We start from the raw sequence: 18,462 nt of genomic DNA on the forward strand, positions 1-18,462 counted from the left end.
ACTGATTTACATAAATATTGGAACAAAGTTGTCTAATGAAGGCAAACCATTTAGAATCCTCCAATCCTCTTATGCTGTAGCCTACTCCTGACCGTCACGTTGTACAATGCCATATTTTCCATTCCATCCTAACGGAAACCCTGAGGGTGTCATTTTTTGTTTTTCCTCGGAATAGAAACACCATAATATTAATCAAATTAATTTAGCCAAATTGCTTAAAATCAATCCCATATACTATGTTATTACAAAAAAGGTTTTAAATTCTCTGGTAATGCCAATATGATAGACTATCAAATGCGTCCCAAAGATGCCCTCTGGTGGTCAAACTAGCACTAACTTGCATTAACAGAAAAAAATGGCTGACAATTTGATAACGTGTCACAGAATTCTGCAGCAGCCCGCACAAGGTGTGTTGCAGTATGACGCAACTATTAAAGGAGCAACCAATGTAGTTACGAGGCAAGGTATCACAATTTACTATAATCTCGATAGACATCTTCAATCACCGTCTCATCTTCACAAAAACATTCTCTTTAATCTGGATATTTTCTACACAATTTAAAGAATGTTAACATCCTATACACATTATGAAAACGCTTCAAGTTAGTGTTTGTCATAATCTTCATTTAACTTTTAATGACATCACAAAATTTTACATATTCCACCTCTCATTATTACCAGCATTTGGAGGATGACACTTATGATATATAGTGTGTCCCGTGTCCATGGTTTAATGTTCTAGTTTTGGGCTGTAAACTCTTCATAAGGCACACACATACATTCCAATCGCCCATGCTAGAGCAGAAAGGAATTGTCTGCTGCCTTACAATTTTCGATGGGCGTGAGGTGTCATAAAACCCCCACATCCATCCCTCCCCTCTCTGCGGGTGAGAGAGAGTTCTGTAGAGCTGATACACTGTAACCTGATCATTTGGATCCTCACAGGAGAGTCATGACAATATGCTCATACAATTCTCCCCACTTTGTCATTTCAGCTAGCACTAGACATGTGGAGGAAGCTGATGATCGAGCCACTGCAAGCTGTCCTGATCCGGATGCTGCTCAACGAAATCAAAAAGTTGGTTCTTGGTTGATATGTACAGTAGGATTCAGCAGGGCTAGCCTGGGAGGAGAAATGCTAGAAGTACGATGCATTCGATAAGTATTCAGACCCCTTGAATCTTTCCACATTTTGTTACGTTGCAGCTAGGTTTGCAAAATTCCGGGAACTTTCAATAAATTCCCTGGTTTTCCCGAAATCCCCGGTTGGAGGATTCCCGGAATCAGGAGGGAATGAGCAGGAAATCTGGATTCCTCTAACCAGGATATCTAGAAAAACAAAGGAATTTATTGAAAGTTTCTGGAATTTTGCAACCATAGTTGCAGCCTTATTCAAAAATCGATTTTCTTTAATCGCTCATCATTCTGCACACAATACCCCATAATGACAAAGCAAAAACTGTTTTTTTGGAATGCTTCGAGACAGGATTGTGTCGAGGCACAGATCTGGGGAAGGGTACAAAAAAAATTCTGCAGCATTGAAGGTCCCTAAGAAAACAGCAGCATCATTCTTAAATGGAAGAAGATTAGAACCACCAAGCCTTTTCCTAGAGCTGGCCGCGCGGCCAAACTGAGCAATCGGAGGAGAAGGGCCTTAGTCAGGGAGGTGACCAAGAACCTGAGCTCCAGGGTTCCTCTGTGGAGATGGGAGAACCTTCCAGAAGGACAACCATCTCCGCAGCTTTCCACCAATCAGGCCTTTATGGTAGAGGGTTCAGACGGAAGCCACTCCTTAGTTAAAGGCACATGACAGCCTGCTTGGACTTTGCCTAAAGACTCTCAGACCTGGCCTGAATGCGAAGAGTCACACCTGGAGGAAACCTGGCACTATCCTACGGTGAAGCATGGTGGTGGCATCATCATGCTGTGGGGTTGTTTTTAAGCGGCAGGGACTGGGAGACTAGTCAGGCTTGAGGAAAAGATGAATGGAGCAAAGTACAGAGATCCTTGATGAAAACCTGCTCCAGAGCGCTCAGGACCTCAGACTGGGGCAAAGGTTCAGCTCCCAACAGGACAACAACCCTAAGCACACAGCCAAGACAATGCAGGAGTGGCTTCGGGACATGTCTCTGAATGTCCATGAGTGGCCCAGCCAGAGCCCCGACTTGAACCCGATCGAACAACTCTGGAGAGACCTGTGCGCTCCTCATCCAACCTGACAGAGCTTGAGAGGATCTGCAGAGAAGAATGGGACAAGCTCTACAAATACAGGTGTGCCAAGCTTGTAGCGTCATACCCAAGAAGACTCAAGGCTGTAATCGCTGCCAAAGGTGCTTTAGCAAACTACTGAGTAAAGGATCTGAATACCTATGTAAATATGATATTTCTGTTTTTATTTTAGCAAAAATGTCTAAACATGTTTTTGCTTTTTTATTGTGGGGTATTATAGATTGACGAGGGGAAAAACATATCAAGGGGTCTGAATACTTTCCGAATGGACTGTAGGTCTAAAATGACCAGTGCTTCTATTTAGCGGTTTGTGATTGTCTTAATGACTTGATCTCTGGGTTTGTTTCTGTGAAGGTAAAGGATGAACATTCGCTCTGTTCTGACCGTATCTATTACCGTGTTATAGCAGGCTAATACAGTTCAGGGTTACTGTTAGGCAGCTTTTGATATGTCATTTAAAACCACAAGTTACCTTTTACTCTTTTATTTACATTCTCTAGCTAGGCACAGGTTAATGCTCCACAGAAATAGTATCACTAATTGAGCTTGTGTTCTTCTCTTCCAGTGACCGGTGTGGCGAAGACCCAAATCAGAAAGTAATCCATGGGGTTATCAACTCCTTTGTTCATGTTGAACAGTACAAGAAAAAGTTTCCTCTGAAGGTAAGCAGCTGTGCTATGTTGGAATCGAATAATAATAATTTATTTAACTTTTCCAGAAAATAATCTAAAAGTGCATAGAAAGCAAAACAAACAACACCTTTAAATTGAGATGGTAGAGACAGAGTTTGAATGTCTCCATTTGGCATCAGATGAAAGGCTGGGAGTTCAGATTGGAAAGGCAGTGTAACTTCAGCAGATGGTACAAGCAGAGAGAGAAAAAAAGACAGCGCTTCACCAATGCACCACATCTGCTTCTCCGACAGTCAGTTCCTCCATAGGATCCGCTACTCCGTAGGTACTGGTCCTCCATTGCAGAACATGTAGCACCCACCTGGGTTAGGCCACGGGTGCTGAAAAGCGCTCGAAAAGGCAGTGTGTAAGAACAGTCCCTGAGGCTATTTTGCCATCTCTGCAGTACTTGTTGTAATCCTTCCTGACGTAATTCTTCCTGATGAAAAAATAAAAGCCGGGGCTGCATTATTTGAATCCAAACTGTTGAGCGTGAAAAACGCTGCAGCATTGCAGTTCTTGACACAAACCCGTTGCACCTGGCAGCTACTACCATACCCCGTTCAAAGGCACTTAAATATTTTGTCTTGCCCATTCACCCTCTGAATGGCACACATTCTCAATTGTCTCAAGGCTTAAAAATCCTTCTTTATCCTATCTTCTGCCCTTCATCTACAGTGATTGAAGTGGATTTAACAAGTGACATCAATAAGGGATCATAGCTTTCACTTGGTCAGTCTGTCATTTAAAGAGCAGGTGTTCTTGACCTCAACCCCGTGGAACACCTTTGGGATGAATTAGAACGCCGACTGCAAGCCAGGCCTAATCGCCCAACATCAGTGCCCAACCTTACTAATGCTTTTATGGCTGAATGGAACCAAGTCCCCACAGCAATGTTCCAACTTCTAGTGGAAAGCCTTCCCAGAAGAGTAGACGCTGTTATAGCACCAAAGGGGGGACCAACTCCATATTAATAAATGTACATGATTTTGGAATGAGATGTTTCGACAAGCACGTGTCCACATATTTCTGGCCGTGTGTGTGCGTGCGAGCGCGCAGTACCAGTTAAAAATGTTAGACACACCTACTCATTGAAGTTTTTTTTATATATTTTTTTTTACTATTGTTTACATTGTAGAATAATAGTGAAGAAATCAAAACTATGAAATAACACATATGGAATCATGTAATAACCAGAAAAGTGTTAAACAAATCAAAATTATTTTATATTTGAGATTCTTCAAAGTAGCCACTCTTTGCCTTGATGACAGCTTTGTACACTCTTGGCATTCTCTCAACCAGCTTCATGAGGTGGTCACCTGGAATGCATTTCAATTAACATTTCAATGTGCCTTCTTAAAATTTTGTGGAATTTCTTTCCTTCTTAATGCGTTTGAGCCAATCACAGTTGTGTTGTGCCAAGGTAGGGGTGGTATACAGAAGATAGCCCTATTTGGTAAAAGATCAATTCCATATAATGGCAAGAACAGATCAAATATGCAAAGAGAAACGACAGTCCATCATTACTTTAACCTTTCTGGACTACCCATCCCGGATCTGGGATCATTGTCATCAGAAACGCTGACTAGCCTAGCCTAGCGCCACAGGGATATAATATAATATAATGTCATGAAATCACAAGTCCAATACAGCAAATGAAAGATAAACATCTTGTGAATCCAGCCAACATGTCCGATTTTTAAAATGTTACAGATAGCCACGACGATCGTGACAATAGGTGTACAATTTGTGCACTCTGTGTGTTCTCTAAACTCACTATGCAGCTCACACTCTTTTCTTGTGTTTCAGTTTTATCAGGAAATCTTCGAAGGGCCATTTCTGACGAAAACGGGAGAGTATTACAAACAGGAAGCTTCCAATTTACTGCAAGAGTCCAACTGCTCACAGTATATGGAAAAGGTAAGATGGCTTTAGGTAGCCCAACTCATAGAGATCCATACAGCTATATATATATATTATAAGATCACTATGGTCTAACTGCTCACAGTAGCCTTTAGGGAAAAGGTAAGATGGCTGCTGGACAGGACATGTATTGCTGTTCACTCCCCTCCCGTGTTACCTACTGCTCTCTGTGGGCTGAGCATAATAAGCTACACCCTGGTCATTTAGAAATAAAATTACTCCTGTTTCAACCCTCCTAATGTTATTTCTTTGACTTTTTGTACATATAATCCAAGGGCCTTAGAGCAGTCCGTTGTAACCCTAAGGAATGCCTATGTTACATGAGAAAGATGGTAGAGGAAATCCGTTGAGGCTAGGATTTTCGAAAATATTGATTTAGTTCATGTGATTTGCCATGGTTGCAAATTGGTATTGAGTAATGTTGCTGTGCATTTATCGTGTTGTTGGTGTTATACTATTGGAGGCCTCAGTGACTTTCCGAGGAGACTCATGGCGCTCCCAGCTGTAGCACCGTCAGGTGTGTGTGTTTATGAAAATGTGTTATAATTCCAATGAAGGGGTTAAATCCTCCATCGTAAGGCTCCTTAATTGCGGGGCCTGAGTGGAAGCCCTCCAACCCTGCCCTCACCCCAGACAGTGTTGAGATGGTGTGGGAGGTCTTGTGGATGTGCTGACTTAAGAGTTGAGTCTGTGTATTTCTGTCTGACTGACTGTAGCGCAGAAACAGACAGTCCCCTACATTAGCTAGCTCACATCATGGCTGCCTTCAGGTGCGTCTGCGATGGCACCCTGTTTCCTATATTGTACACTACTTATGGGCTGTAGTCTGGTCAAAAGTCGTGCACTATATAGCGAGTAGGGCTCCATTTGGGACTCGGACTCTGTTCACAAGTGGACCTGTAAATCAGTGACAATGATAAGATTAATGTGATCGCCATTTAACAAGGATAATCACAACACTGGCTTCAAAAGGCATGGTGGCCAGTCTACAGTGTATAGGAGCATCTGTCCATCTGTTGTTGTGCTGTGTGGTGGTGACTGAAATCTCTATATATGGGATGCTTGCTGGCGGCGTTAGCGTTGCTTATATGATGTGGTATTTTTTCCCCACACAGTCACTTATCCCAGTATAGATCTTTCCAGGTTTGGGGTCAAATTCATTCAATTCAGAAAGTAAACCAAATTTCAATTCCAACATTCTCCTCATTGAAAGGAATTGGAATTTCAGTGTGCACCCTGAATTGACTGGAATTGAAATGGAATTGACCCCAACCCTGGTGCTTTCTGTTCACCTGCCTATCTTTGCATTAAGTAGACAGTGCTGCATGGTAGATTGTAGTGGGTTATTGGCTTTCAGCCCTACTGGGGTTGGGCCATTTAGCGACTTTGAAATGTGCATAATTAACCATATTAAACAAATCAATGAATCCAATGTGTTCCCTTTCTTCCCTGGCTCCACTTAGGTTTTAGGAAGGTTGAAAGATGAGGAGGTGCGATGTCGGAAGTACCTGCACCCCAGCTCGTACGCCAAAGTCATCCATGAATGCCAGCAGAGGATGGTGGCGGACCACCTGCAGTTTCTCCACGGAGAGTGTCAGAACATCATCCGCCAGGAGAAGAGAGACGGTCAGTCTGGTTACAGGAGTGACGGTCAGTTTGTTTGTTACTAATAGATACAGGGGCTGGCTTAGAAGGTCTGTTACTCTAGTTAGATGGTAATTCTGTATTTAGATGGTCAAATCAGTAAGTTAGATGGTCAGGGTGCCAGGGGCTGGCTTAGAGCCAGTGTTAATTATGCACAGGTCATCCTTACATTGGCGATCAAGCAGGCTGTATTTGGGATCCTGAGTGGCGCAGCCGTTTAAGGCACTGCATCGCAGTGCCTGAGGCGTCACTACAGACCTGGGTTTGATCCCGGGCTGTATCTCAACCGGCTGTGAATGGGAGTCCCATAGGGTTGCGCACAATTGGCCCAGCGTCATCCGGGTTAGGGGAGGGTTTGGCTGGGGTAGGCCGTCATTGTAAATAAGAATTTGCTCTTAACTGACTTGCCTAGTTAAATAAAGGTTAAATAAAATATAACTTGAGCTGGCTGAATCCCATATGGTTCATTGACTGACTCCCATATGTTACTGGCCATTGGATGTACAGTGCATTCGGAAAGTATTCAGACCCATTAACTTTTTACACATTTTGTTACGTTACAGCCTTATTCTAAAATTGATAAAATATGTGTTTTTCCTCATCAGTCTACACACAATACCCCCTAAATGACAAAGCGAAAACAGGTTTTTAGACATTTTTGCTAATTTATTCAAACTAAAAAATTGATACTTTATTTACAAAAGTAACATCAGACCCTTTGCTATGAGCCTCGAAATTCAGCTCAGGTGCATCATGTTTATGTGTAATCGGTGGAGAAGGTCCTTGGTCAGGGAGGTGACCAAGAACCCAAAGGTCAGTCTGACAGAACTCCAGAGTTCCTCTGTTGAGATGGGAGAACCTTCCAGAAGGACAACCTTCTCTGCAGCACAGGCCTTTAGGGTGGAGTGGCCAGACGGAGGCCACTCCTGAGTAAAAGGCACATGACAGCCCGCTTGGAGTTTGCCAAAAGGCACCTAAAAGACTCTCAGACCATAAGAAACAAGATTCTCTGGTCTGATGAAACAAAGATTGAACTCTTTGGCCTGAATGCCATGCGTCACGTTTGGAGGAAACCTGACACCATCCCTACGGTGAAGCGTGATGGTGGCAGCATCATGCTGTGGAGATGTTTTTCAGCGCAGGGACTGGGAGTCTAGTCAGGATAGAGGGAAAGATGAACAGAGCAAAGTACAGAGAGATCATTGATGAAAATCTGCTCCAGTGCGCTCAGGACCTCAGACTGGGGCTAAGGTTCCTTTTCCAACAGGACAACCATCCTAAGCACGCAGCCAAGACAACGTAGGAGTGGCTTTGGAACAAGTCTCTGAATGTCCTTGAGTGGTCCAGCCAGAGCCCGGACTTAAACCCGATCAAACATCTCTTGAAAGACCTGAAAATAAATAGCTGTGCAGCGGCGCTCCCCATCCAACCCGACAGAGCTTGAGAGGATCTGCAAAGAATGGGAGAAACCCCCCAAATTCAGGTGTGCTTGTAGCGTCCTACCCAAGATTACTCGAGGCTGTAATCGCTGCCAAAGGTGCTTCAACAATTTACTGAGTAAAGGGTCTGAATACTTATATGTAAATGTGATATTTCATGTATTTTTTTATTTTTTATAAATGTGCAAAAAAATAAGTTTATTCTTTGTCATTATGGGGTATTGTGTGTAGATTTGAGGGGAAAAAACCCAATGTAATACATTTTAGAATAAGGCTCTAACGTAACAAAATCTGGAAAAAGTCAAGGGGTCTGAATACTTTCCGAATGCACTGTAGCTATCGGATTTCAAACTGAACAGAGAACCTCCATCTGTGACTAAAGATCTCCACAGGTTTCACGCAAGGTGCTTGAAGTACTTGAATTTGGCACTCTGGAATACAAGATATTTTCTCAAGTTTTTTTGCTTGAAAATTACTTGAATTAAAATGAGAGGAGAACAGAAAATAAAATGTTTATATGAAAAATATTTGAAAAATGTATTGGTCTTGAAAATGAATTTCCAGGCAGACTACCTACATAATTTCCCCGCTCCCCTCACGTGTTTCGCGCTCTGGATGCCTGGAAATTAATTTGCTCTGAACTTGATGCTCCTTGGAAGAGAAGTAACAGAGCCCATCGACCTGGTGGCTGGCTTGTCACTCAATCATGGGCGTGCCAAGACCGTCCTGGACGAAGAATGACCTTGAAGTTATACACCCCAAGCTTCTCGAGCTACCTCGCCAGTTGACCTTCTGGTTCCTTCATCCTTATGAACCACTGAAGGCTGCTGTGGTCGGTGCGCACAATGAAGGGTCTTCAGAGCAGGTATTGACGGAAGTATGTAGTGAACTCCACTACTGCTAGTAGCTCCCTCTGTGTGGTCAGTGGAGGACTACCTTCAGCTCCCATACACTACTACGGGTTCCTCACCGTCCTGTATTTGGGACAAGACGGCTCGAATGCAGAAGTTTCAGTACGTCTGTATCAAGGATGAGGTCGCCGCTAATCGAGTGGATAGCCCAAGACGGGTGCGGTGGTGAGTAGCTTCTTTAAGTCTTTGAACGCCCTCCACTCCAGCCATGCCTCCTGTGGAAAACTGTAGTCGGGATGTATTGGTCTTGCAAACTGTAGTCGGGACGGCTCAGGAGAGCCTTCACTTGCTAGCTCCAGGGTCAGAGCAATTTACGGATGCTCTTGGGTAATTCCCACCTTTGTGGATCTTATCCGCTGCTAATGACGAGTTAGCCTGGAATTCCTCTGAAGTAGTTAACATTTATTAAACTTGTACACCATGTGAGGCCTCAGTTTTCTCCTGTCACTGCTATTAAACTCTAACTGTTTTATCATGCCAAAGTGCAGAGGAAAACACAACAATTTCCCCTTGATGTTTCCGGACAGTGCTATTGCCAAGTCATATGCCTGTTGCGAGAAGAAGATAGCCTACATGATAAATCATGGTCTTGCACCTTACTTTTGACACCATCTCCTGGACAAGTTGCAGAAGAATGATGGTTATGTGCTGCTTTTTGACAAACGACTGCAGCTCAAGCAAATTGATGTCCACGTAAGGTTTTTAGACCCCACAACCAACAGGGTTACCACACACTACCTGGACTCATCATTCATGGGACACGGTACAGCTAAGGACTGTCTCTCTCACGACAGATAAACCTAACATATCTCGCCTCCTACGAATTTCGATGGATGGACCACATGTTAACCACAAGTTTTACAGAGAATTCACTTCTGATGTCCTTGCAGAAGCCACAAACCGAGAGCTAATTGACATTGGAACATGTTCCTTGCACAGTATCCACAATGCATTTCAAAATGTATTTGGCTCCATAGATAGGGACATAGAGGGCACTTTAAATGCTTTCTATAGACTGTCGCACGACGTCCCTGCAAGGCAAGATTTTGTGACAACCACAGGCTCCTCAGTTTTCCCTAAAAAGTGTTGTGGACACCTATAGGTACAAAAAACAGAGGTTGCAACTAGAGCCTTAGAGGGTTTGCCAAACCGAATAAAATCCTATAGAACACCAACATGCATTACATTCACAACTGTAAAGGAAGCAATAGCAGGCAAACTTCACCCAGCAAAACATATTCTTTTCATATTTGTAGCCAAACGCATTCAAGGGTACATACATTCCCATGCTCCCATTCCTGGCAGCAGACTGGGCAGACCTATTGACTAATGTCATGAGCAGGGTCCTGAAAAGAGGTGACAGATACACTTACAACCCCCCTGAAACTCTCAAAATACATGGTGCCAGAGGATGATGCCGTGGGTCCCTTCCAAAGATGACATTGGGTTTTCAACATGTAAGCTGCTAAAACAAAAAGCGGCTAGCAAAGTGAGTGAGAGGAGGATTTTTGCGTTTGAGTGACAAAAAGAAGTGCCACCTTGAGGAAGTTGATGCTCAAAACCCCATCACTCCAGTTTTGTGAGACAGGCTGTTTGTCTTGACCCACAACAGATGGCAAGGAATCCTGCAGCTTGTGAGCGCAAATTCAAAAGTCTTCTCAAGCTTATGTAATTAAATTGAAGCATGCCCAGTGGCAGTTGGAGTGCTTCATATCGCATGAAGTTTTGAAACATCACTCTGTTTAGTGAGTATGATCTGCCGAGGACTCCTCTGAGCACATTTTTAGAGCGTCTGAAGGGTAAGGAGAACTACAGAGACCTGTGGCAAGCAACTCAAATTGTCCATCTGCTCTCCCACTGACAGGCCTTGGTAGAAAGGGGGTATTCAGTCAACTCCGCTCTCACTGTTGTAAACAAAAAGGAGCAGCCCTGCACAGCACAGAGACTGGTGTATAATGCTGTAGAGAATGCAGTAGGACTGAAGAAAGTCAACATAACGCACCAAGGATACCCTCCTGCAAGTCTGCAAGGCAGAAAAATCAAGACTACCTAGATGCACATCATGACCAAATGGAGGGCAGAGAAAATAAAATTGGTAGACAATGAGGACCTCAAATAAAAAGAGATTCCTGGAAAAGGACATGGAACTCTTGCAAAAATAAATGGAAAAGGTAGCTACAGAGGCAGACCTCAATGTCCAGAGAATGCAGTATCAAGTTCAACAGCTTCAGAAGATCAATGGAAGATAAAAAGGCTGAGCTTGGACTGTTGTGAGCACATCACTCACACTAACTCACTCACTCTCTTCAATATACACTGAACAAAAATATAAACGCAATGTAAAGTGATGGTCCCATGTTTCATGAGATTAAATAAAAGATTCCAGAACATTTCCATACGCACAAAAGGATTATTTCTCTCAAATTTGTTTACATCCCTGTGAGTGAGCATTTCTCCTTTGCTAAGATAATCCATCGACAGGTGTGGCATATCAAGAAGCTGATTAAACAGCATGATCATTACACAGGTGTACCTTGTGCTGGGGGCAATAAAAGGCCGCTAAAATGTGCAGTTTTGTCACACAAGATAATGCCACAGATGTCTCAAGGTTTGAGGGAGCTTGCATTTGGCATGCTGACTGCAGGAATGCCCACGAGAGCTGTTGCCAGAGAATGCAATATTAATTTCTCTACCTTAAGCCACCTCCGTCGTTTTAGAGAATTTGACAGTACGTCTAACCGGCCTCAACCTCAGACCACATGTATGAGGTTGTGTGGGCGAGCAGTTTTCTGATGTCAACATTGTGAACAGAGTGTCCCGTGGTGGGGGTGGGGTTGTGGTATAGGCAGGCATAAGCTATGGACAACAAACACAATTGCATTTTATCAATGGCAATTTCAATGTACAGAGATACCGTGACGAGATCCTGAGGCCCATTGTCGTGCCATTCATCCGCCGCCATCACCTCATGTTTCAGCATGATAATGCACGGCCCTATGTCGCAAGGATCAATACACACTTCCCGTAAGCTGAAAATGTCCCACTTCTTCCATGGCCTGCATACTCGCCAGACATTGAGGATGTATGGGATGCTCTGGACGTGTACGGCTGCGTGTTCCAGTTCCCGCCAATATCCAGCAACTTGAAGAGGAGTGGGACCACATTCCACAGGCCACAATCAACAGCCTGATCAACTCTATGCGAAGGAGATGTGCTGTACTGCATGAGGCAAATGGTGGTCACACCAGATAATGACTGATTTTCTAATCCACGCCCATAACTTTTTTTTAAAGGTATCTGTGACCAACATATGCATATCTCTATTCCCAGTCATGTGATATCCATAGATTAGGGCCTCATGAATTAATTGACTGATTTCCTTATATGAACTGAACCTCAGTAAAATCTTTGAAATTGCTGTGTTTCTTTGTTGTTCAGTATAATTCAATTAACTTTATTGACATGGAAATGTTTTAGATTGTTGTTGAAATTAAACGGAATGTTTTCAGAGAGACAAAGAGTGTCTACCACTCTGAATGATGTATCAGGTGAGCTGTGATGTTGATCTTTGCGGTGTACGCACTATGTTACATGTGTGCTATGCCCATGGATGTGTTTTTTATTATTAACTGGGTGGCTTGAGCCATGAATGCTGATTGGCTGAAAGCCGTTGTATATCAGACCGTATACCACGGGTATGACAAAGCATGTATTTTTACTGCTCTAATTACATTGGTAACCAGTTTACAGTATATCACAAAAGTGAGTACACCCCTCACATTTTTGTAAATATTTGAGTATATCTTTTCATGTGACAACACTGAAGAAATGACACTTTGCTACAATGTAAAGTAGTGAGTGTACAGCTTGTATAACAGTGTGAATTTGCTGTCCCCTCAAAATAACTCAACACAGAGGCATTAATGTCTAAACCGCTGGCAACAAAAGTGAGTACACCCCTAAGTGAAAATGTCCAAATTGGGCCCAATTAGCCATTTTCCCTCCCCGGTGTCATGTGACTCGTTAGTGTTACAAGGTCTCAGGTATGAATGGGGAGCAGGTGTGTTAAATTTGGTGTCATCGCTCTCACACTCCCTCATACTGACTGGCCACTGGAAGTTCAACATGGCACCTCATGGCAAAGAACTCTCTGAGGATCTGAAAAAAATAATTGTTGCTCTACATAAAGATGGCCTCGGCTATAAGATTGCCAAGACTCTGAAACTGAGCTGCAGCACGGTGGCCAAGACCATACAGCGATTTAACTGGACAGGTTCCACTCAGAACAGGCCTCGCCATGGTCGACCAAAGAAGTTGAGTGCACGTGCTCAGCGTCATATCCAGAGGTTGTCTTTGGGAAATAGACGTATGATTGCTGCCAGCATTGCTGCAGAGGTTGAAGGGGTGGGGGGTCAGCCTGTGAGTGCTCAGACCATACGCCGTATACTGCATCAAATTGGTCTGCATGGCTGTCGTCCCAGAAGGAAGCCTCTTCTAAAAATGATGCACAAGAAAGCCCGCAAACAGTTTGCTGAAGACAAGCAGACTAAGGACATGGATTACTGGAACCATGTCCTGTGGTCTGATGAGACCAAGATAAACTTATTTGGTTCAGATGGTGTGTGGCGGCAACCAGGTGAGGAGTACAAAGACAAGTGTGTCTTGCCTACAGTCAAGCATGGTGGTGGGAGTGTCATGGTCTGGGGCTGCATGAGTGCTGCCGTCACTGGGGAGCTACAGTTCATTGAGGGAACCTTGAATGCCAACATGTATTGTGACATACTGAAGCAGAGTATGATCCCCTCCCTTCGGAGACTGGGCCGCAGGGCAGTATTCCAACATGATAACGACCCCAAACACACCTCCAAGACGACCACTGCCTTGCTAAAGAAGCTGAGGGTAAAGGTGATGGACTGGCCAAGCATGTCTCCAGACCTAAACCCTATTGAGCATCTGTGGGGCATCCTCAAACGGAAGGTGGAGGAATGCAAGGTCTCTAACATCCACCAGCTCCGTGATGTCGTCATGGAGGAGTGGAAGAGGACTCCAGTGGAAACCTGTGAAGCTCTGGTGAACTCCATGCCCAAGAGGGTTAAGGCAGTGCTGGAAAATGATGGTGGCCACACAAAATATTGACACTTTGGGCCCAATTTGGACATTTTCACTTAGGGGTGTACTCACTTTTGTTGCCAGCGGTTTAGACATTAATGCCTGTGTGTTGAGTTATTTTGAGGGGACAGCAAATTTATGCTGTTATACAAGCTGTACACTCACTACTTTACATTGTAGCAAAGTGTCATTTCTTCAGTGTTGTCACATGAAAAGATATACTCAAATATTTACAAAAATGTGAGGGGTGTACTCACTTTTGTGATATACTGTATAATAGCAATAAGGCTCCTCGGTGGTTTGTGATATATGGGGCCGCGATATGTCGTGCCTAACAGCCCTTAGCAGTGATATATCGGCCATATACCAGACCTCCTCAAGCCTTATTGCTTAATTAGACAAAAGGTAGCTAGTTTTCTCACCTTTATCTACCATTTGCTTTCAGTCTTTATTTCAACCATTATCACTATTAGCTAAACAAATCTTATTCCGTATTCTCATCTCTCTGATAAATTGTTCAGACTGCCATCTGTTATTTACAATTTCAATAATGCATCTAAATCCAACTCTCTCTCTCATATTAAATTAACTTTATTGACATGGACATTTTTGAGATTGTTGTTGAAAATGGTTCAACATAAAACATTTTGGTCTGTAACCTAAAATAAAAGGTTGTTTTATTGTCATTGAGTTTGTTTTACACAATCATGTTGATCTCATTGACTGATCCATAGCTCCATTTATGAATTTGAATTCACCAGAAACAGGCTGTTGTGACTTCAAAGATTATTGCGGCTACAGTATTTAAACTCAAATCAAACTTTATTTGTCACATATACAACATGTGTAGACCTTACCATGAAATGCTTGCTTCCAAGCCCTTAACCAACAGTGCAGTTCAAGAAATAGTTAAGCATATTGTGATATCAATTAAACAATATTACATAACATGAACACAATTGCATAGCTAGTACACTATTTAGTAGCTATTAAGTAGTAGATTCCCAAATTCCCTATAGTAATACAATACGGTCATCAAGCTGGAATTGTGTAGTATTGCGAATAGGAAATGTGTTCACCAGTAGGCACGTCCCGAAACTGCTCATCACTTCTCAAATTACAACATCATCACTACTGACGTACTACGCAAGTATGTAGTAATTACGTATTGAAAGACGTGATATTGGGTATAACTGAGGTAGTGATGAATAGAACATGTATATGTGAGGAAGTATTACACATTGATGGTCCTTGAAAATAAACATTAGTGCTTGAAAATGTACTTGAAAGTCCTTGAATTTGACGTGTCTGTCTGTACGAACCCCGTCTCTATGACTGACTCTCCCCTGGCTCCGTCTGTCTCTGCCTTCCTTCTGGTCTCGCTCTCCTCTCCCCTCTTTCTCCCTCTTGCTACCCCATACAGACATGGCTAACATGTACACCCTGCTGAGAGCCGTGTCCAGCGGCTTACCCCACATGATCCAGGAGCTCCAGATCCATATCCACGACGAGGGCCTCCGAGCCACCAGTAACCTCTCTCAGGAAAACGTACGTCACATCTTTGTGTATCACTACACGTTATCATTGTACGTTATCTGATTATGGTTATTGTAAATGACAGCACCCCGCTAATCCTTTTGTCTAAATGTATTGTTTTTGGACTTCAAATACTACATTGTCGCTGTGCATTATCAGTATGTATTATCAGTAGGCCTATGCATTATCAGATTACCATTATCACAAACATAATATTCACAACTCACTACTAATTCTCCTGTTGTGTTGTTACCTCCTCAGATGCCAACCCTGTTTGTGGAGTCCGTGTTAGAGGTTCACAGTAAATTTGTTCAGCTCATTAACACAGTCCTGAATGGGGATCAGCACTTCATGAGCGCCCTTGATAAGGTATTAATGTTATGACTCCCTGGCTGGCAGCCTTAGAGGGGAAATCAGAAACTGGACACTAGGGACAGGTCAAGCCAGTAGGTGGCACCAGTGAGTGATGTTTGTGTTCACTATGGAATGTGTCTCCATATTGTTTCTCACAAGATTGTTCCGAAGGATCCTCATAAGTTAAAACATAACTTTTAACTATATTTATTAGTTGATGTCTTAGCTGTGGATGTACTGAAACTGATGGGGGGGAAATGACTGGTTTGTTTGATCCTCCCCAGGCTTTGACTTCAGTGGTTAACTACAGGGAGCCCAAATCCATCTGCAAAGCACCTGAACTGGTGAGTGTGAGACTCATTCATGACACCTGAGGTTAGGACATGTGTGGGGGGTATCAGATAAGACCATAGTGATAAACTAAGTAAAAACCCTGTACACAGCAGTTCGTCTAGAGCTCTACTACTTTATCTGTGTTTTTTCCCCAACATTTGTTTTGAGGACCATAGTAATGTCTTGACCTTGTGTTGTTTTGCCCTTTACCCATGTAGCTCGCTAAGTATTGTGACAATCTGCTCAAGAAGTCTGCAAAGGGAATGACAGAGAACGAGGTGGAGGACAAGCTGACTAGCTTCATCACCGTGTTCAAGTACATAGACGACAAGGACGTTTTTCAAAAGGTAGCTGATAGACCGGCATGAGAGTTATTACTCTCATTATCTCAAATGACCAGCGATATTGACAGCTAGTATGGCTGCTTTTTACTCCTTCCAGGCTGAATTTGGAACTCGCCAAAGAGCATTATCTAAAAAAAATAAAAAAAATAAATGTTTTTGGAGACTGAGATGTTGAATTGATGTCTTATGTTTTCTTTTTAACCATGTTGATGACTCACTCTCTTGCCTCCCTCTCACTTTCACTCTCTCTCCCACTCTGTCGCTTCTTTCTCTTTTGTACAGTTTTATGCAAGAATGTTAGCAAAGAGGTTAATACATGGGCTGTCCTTGTCCATGGACTCAGAGGAAGCCATGATCAACAAACTAAAGGTGAAATAAGACTTCTTTCAACTTTATCAGTTGCCATTCCAAGGTCTTTTATGCCTAAAGTAAGCATTTTCCATGCCAGAATGGCCCATATGGCAGGAGCATATCTCCTGTTTTCTTAGCATGAGGCAGCTTGATGTGCAGGTACACCCTCTCTGGACAAGACACTAACAATGCCATTTATTGATGCCATGATTGAGCATCACTCTCTAAACTGTCAGTCTTTCCCTTTAATCTAGTATCCCACATAACTTTCAAACGAAGCCCTACTGCATGTGCTTCTCAATGCAGTATAGTAAATGTCATCTAGCGGTGTGACTCCACTGTACTCGAATGCGTCTGTCATGTGTGATATTTGGCCGTAATGATGGACTTGTTTATTATAGTGTTTGTACTGGTGCACGTCTTTCATTCATACATACATACACACACACACACACATTCTCTCCCCCACTACAGCAAGCATGCGGCTACGAGTTCACGAGCAAGCTCCACAGAATGTACACAGACATGAGCGTCAGCGCAGACCTGAACAACAAATTCAACAACTTCATCAAGACCCAGGAGTCACCGGTTGACCTGGGAATCAGCTTCCAGATCTATGTATTACAGGTGAGAGGGGTTTAGAAGTCTCACATAAATTCATATCTTTATTGTCCGCAAATGTGTAGTGCAGTCAGGGTAAGAAACAACATTAAAACAATAACAACCATACAACATGATATAGACATAAACATTTTTTGTCCATTAAAATAACATCAAATTGGTCAGAAATACAGTGTAGACATTGTTAATGTTGTAAATTACTATTGTAGCTGGAAATGGCAGATTTTTTATGGAATATCTACATAGGCGTACAGTGGCCCATTGTCAGCAACCATCACTCCTGTGTTCCAATGGCATGTTGTGTTAACTAATCCAAGTTTATTATTTTAAAAGGCTAATTGATCATTAGAAAACCCAAATGCAATTGTTAGCATAGTAGTAAAACTGTAGTGCTGATTAATGAAGCAATAAAACTGTCCTTCTTTCTTCTTTAGACTAGTTGGGTATCTGGAGCATCAGCATTTGTGGGTTCGATTACAGGCTCAAAATAGCCAGAAACAAAGACCTTTCTTCTGAAACTTGTCAGTCTATTCTTGTTCTGAGAAATTAAGGCTGTTCCATGCGAGAATTTGCCAAGAAACTGAAGATCTCGTACAACGCTGTGTACCACTCCCTTCACCAAACAGCGCAAACTGTCTCTAACCAGAATAGAAAGAGGAGTGGGAGGCTCCGGTGCACAACTGAGCAAGAGGTACATTAGAGTGTCTAGTTTGAGAAACAGACGCCTCACAAGTCCTCAACTGGCAACTTCATTAAATAGTACCCGCAAAACACCAGTCATAACGTCAACAGTGAAGAGGCGACTCCAAGATGCTGGCCTACAAGGTCATTTCTAAATGACCCCAAACTTTTGAATGTTAGTGTATATGATGGATAGCAAAGATATCAGGTAGTCAGGAAATCGGAGCAATCATGCAAATGTGCAGTCGTCACCCATATTAATAGATAGACATTACTTTATGTGCAGGTTAAGCAGGTTGATAGCTCACCAATATTA

The 18,462-nt window shown here is 42.8% G+C and overlaps 1 protein-coding gene across 5 annotated transcripts in view; it reads left to right on the forward strand.

Annotated features, from left to right (window-relative positions):
- The window catches only part of LOC129859472 (cullin-2), a 45,187-nt gene that overhangs the window by 18,066 nt on the left and 8,659 nt on the right, over positions 1–18,462 (forward strand). For 3 of the 5 annotated variants that reach the window (XM_055929304.1, XM_055929307.1, XM_055929305.1), the window contains exons 6-15: positions 996–1,078; positions 2,795–2,891; positions 4,710–4,820; positions 6,287–6,473; positions 15,350–15,474; positions 15,724–15,831; positions 16,101–16,160; positions 16,368–16,496; positions 16,776–16,862; positions 17,319–17,471. In XM_055929304.1, coding sequence (XP_055785279.1) covers positions 996–1,078; positions 2,795–2,891; positions 4,710–4,820; positions 6,287–6,473; positions 15,350–15,474; positions 15,724–15,831; positions 16,101–16,160; positions 16,368–16,496; positions 16,776–16,862; positions 17,319–17,471 — 1,140 coding nt within the window. The remainder of the gene's footprint in view (positions 1–995; positions 1,079–2,794; positions 2,892–4,709; positions 4,821–6,286; positions 6,474–15,349; positions 15,475–15,723; positions 15,832–16,100; positions 16,161–16,367; positions 16,497–16,775; positions 16,863–17,318; positions 17,472–18,462) is intronic. The other 2 variants (XM_055929306.1, XM_055929309.1) reach the window with 1 other exon arrangement.

This window comes from Salvelinus fontinalis, chromosome 7, assembly GCF_029448725.1.
Source record: "Salvelinus fontinalis isolate EN_2023a chromosome 7, ASM2944872v1, whole genome shotgun sequence".
Classification (NCBI taxonomy): domain Eukaryota; kingdom Metazoa; phylum Chordata; class Actinopteri; order Salmoniformes; family Salmonidae; genus Salvelinus; species Salvelinus fontinalis.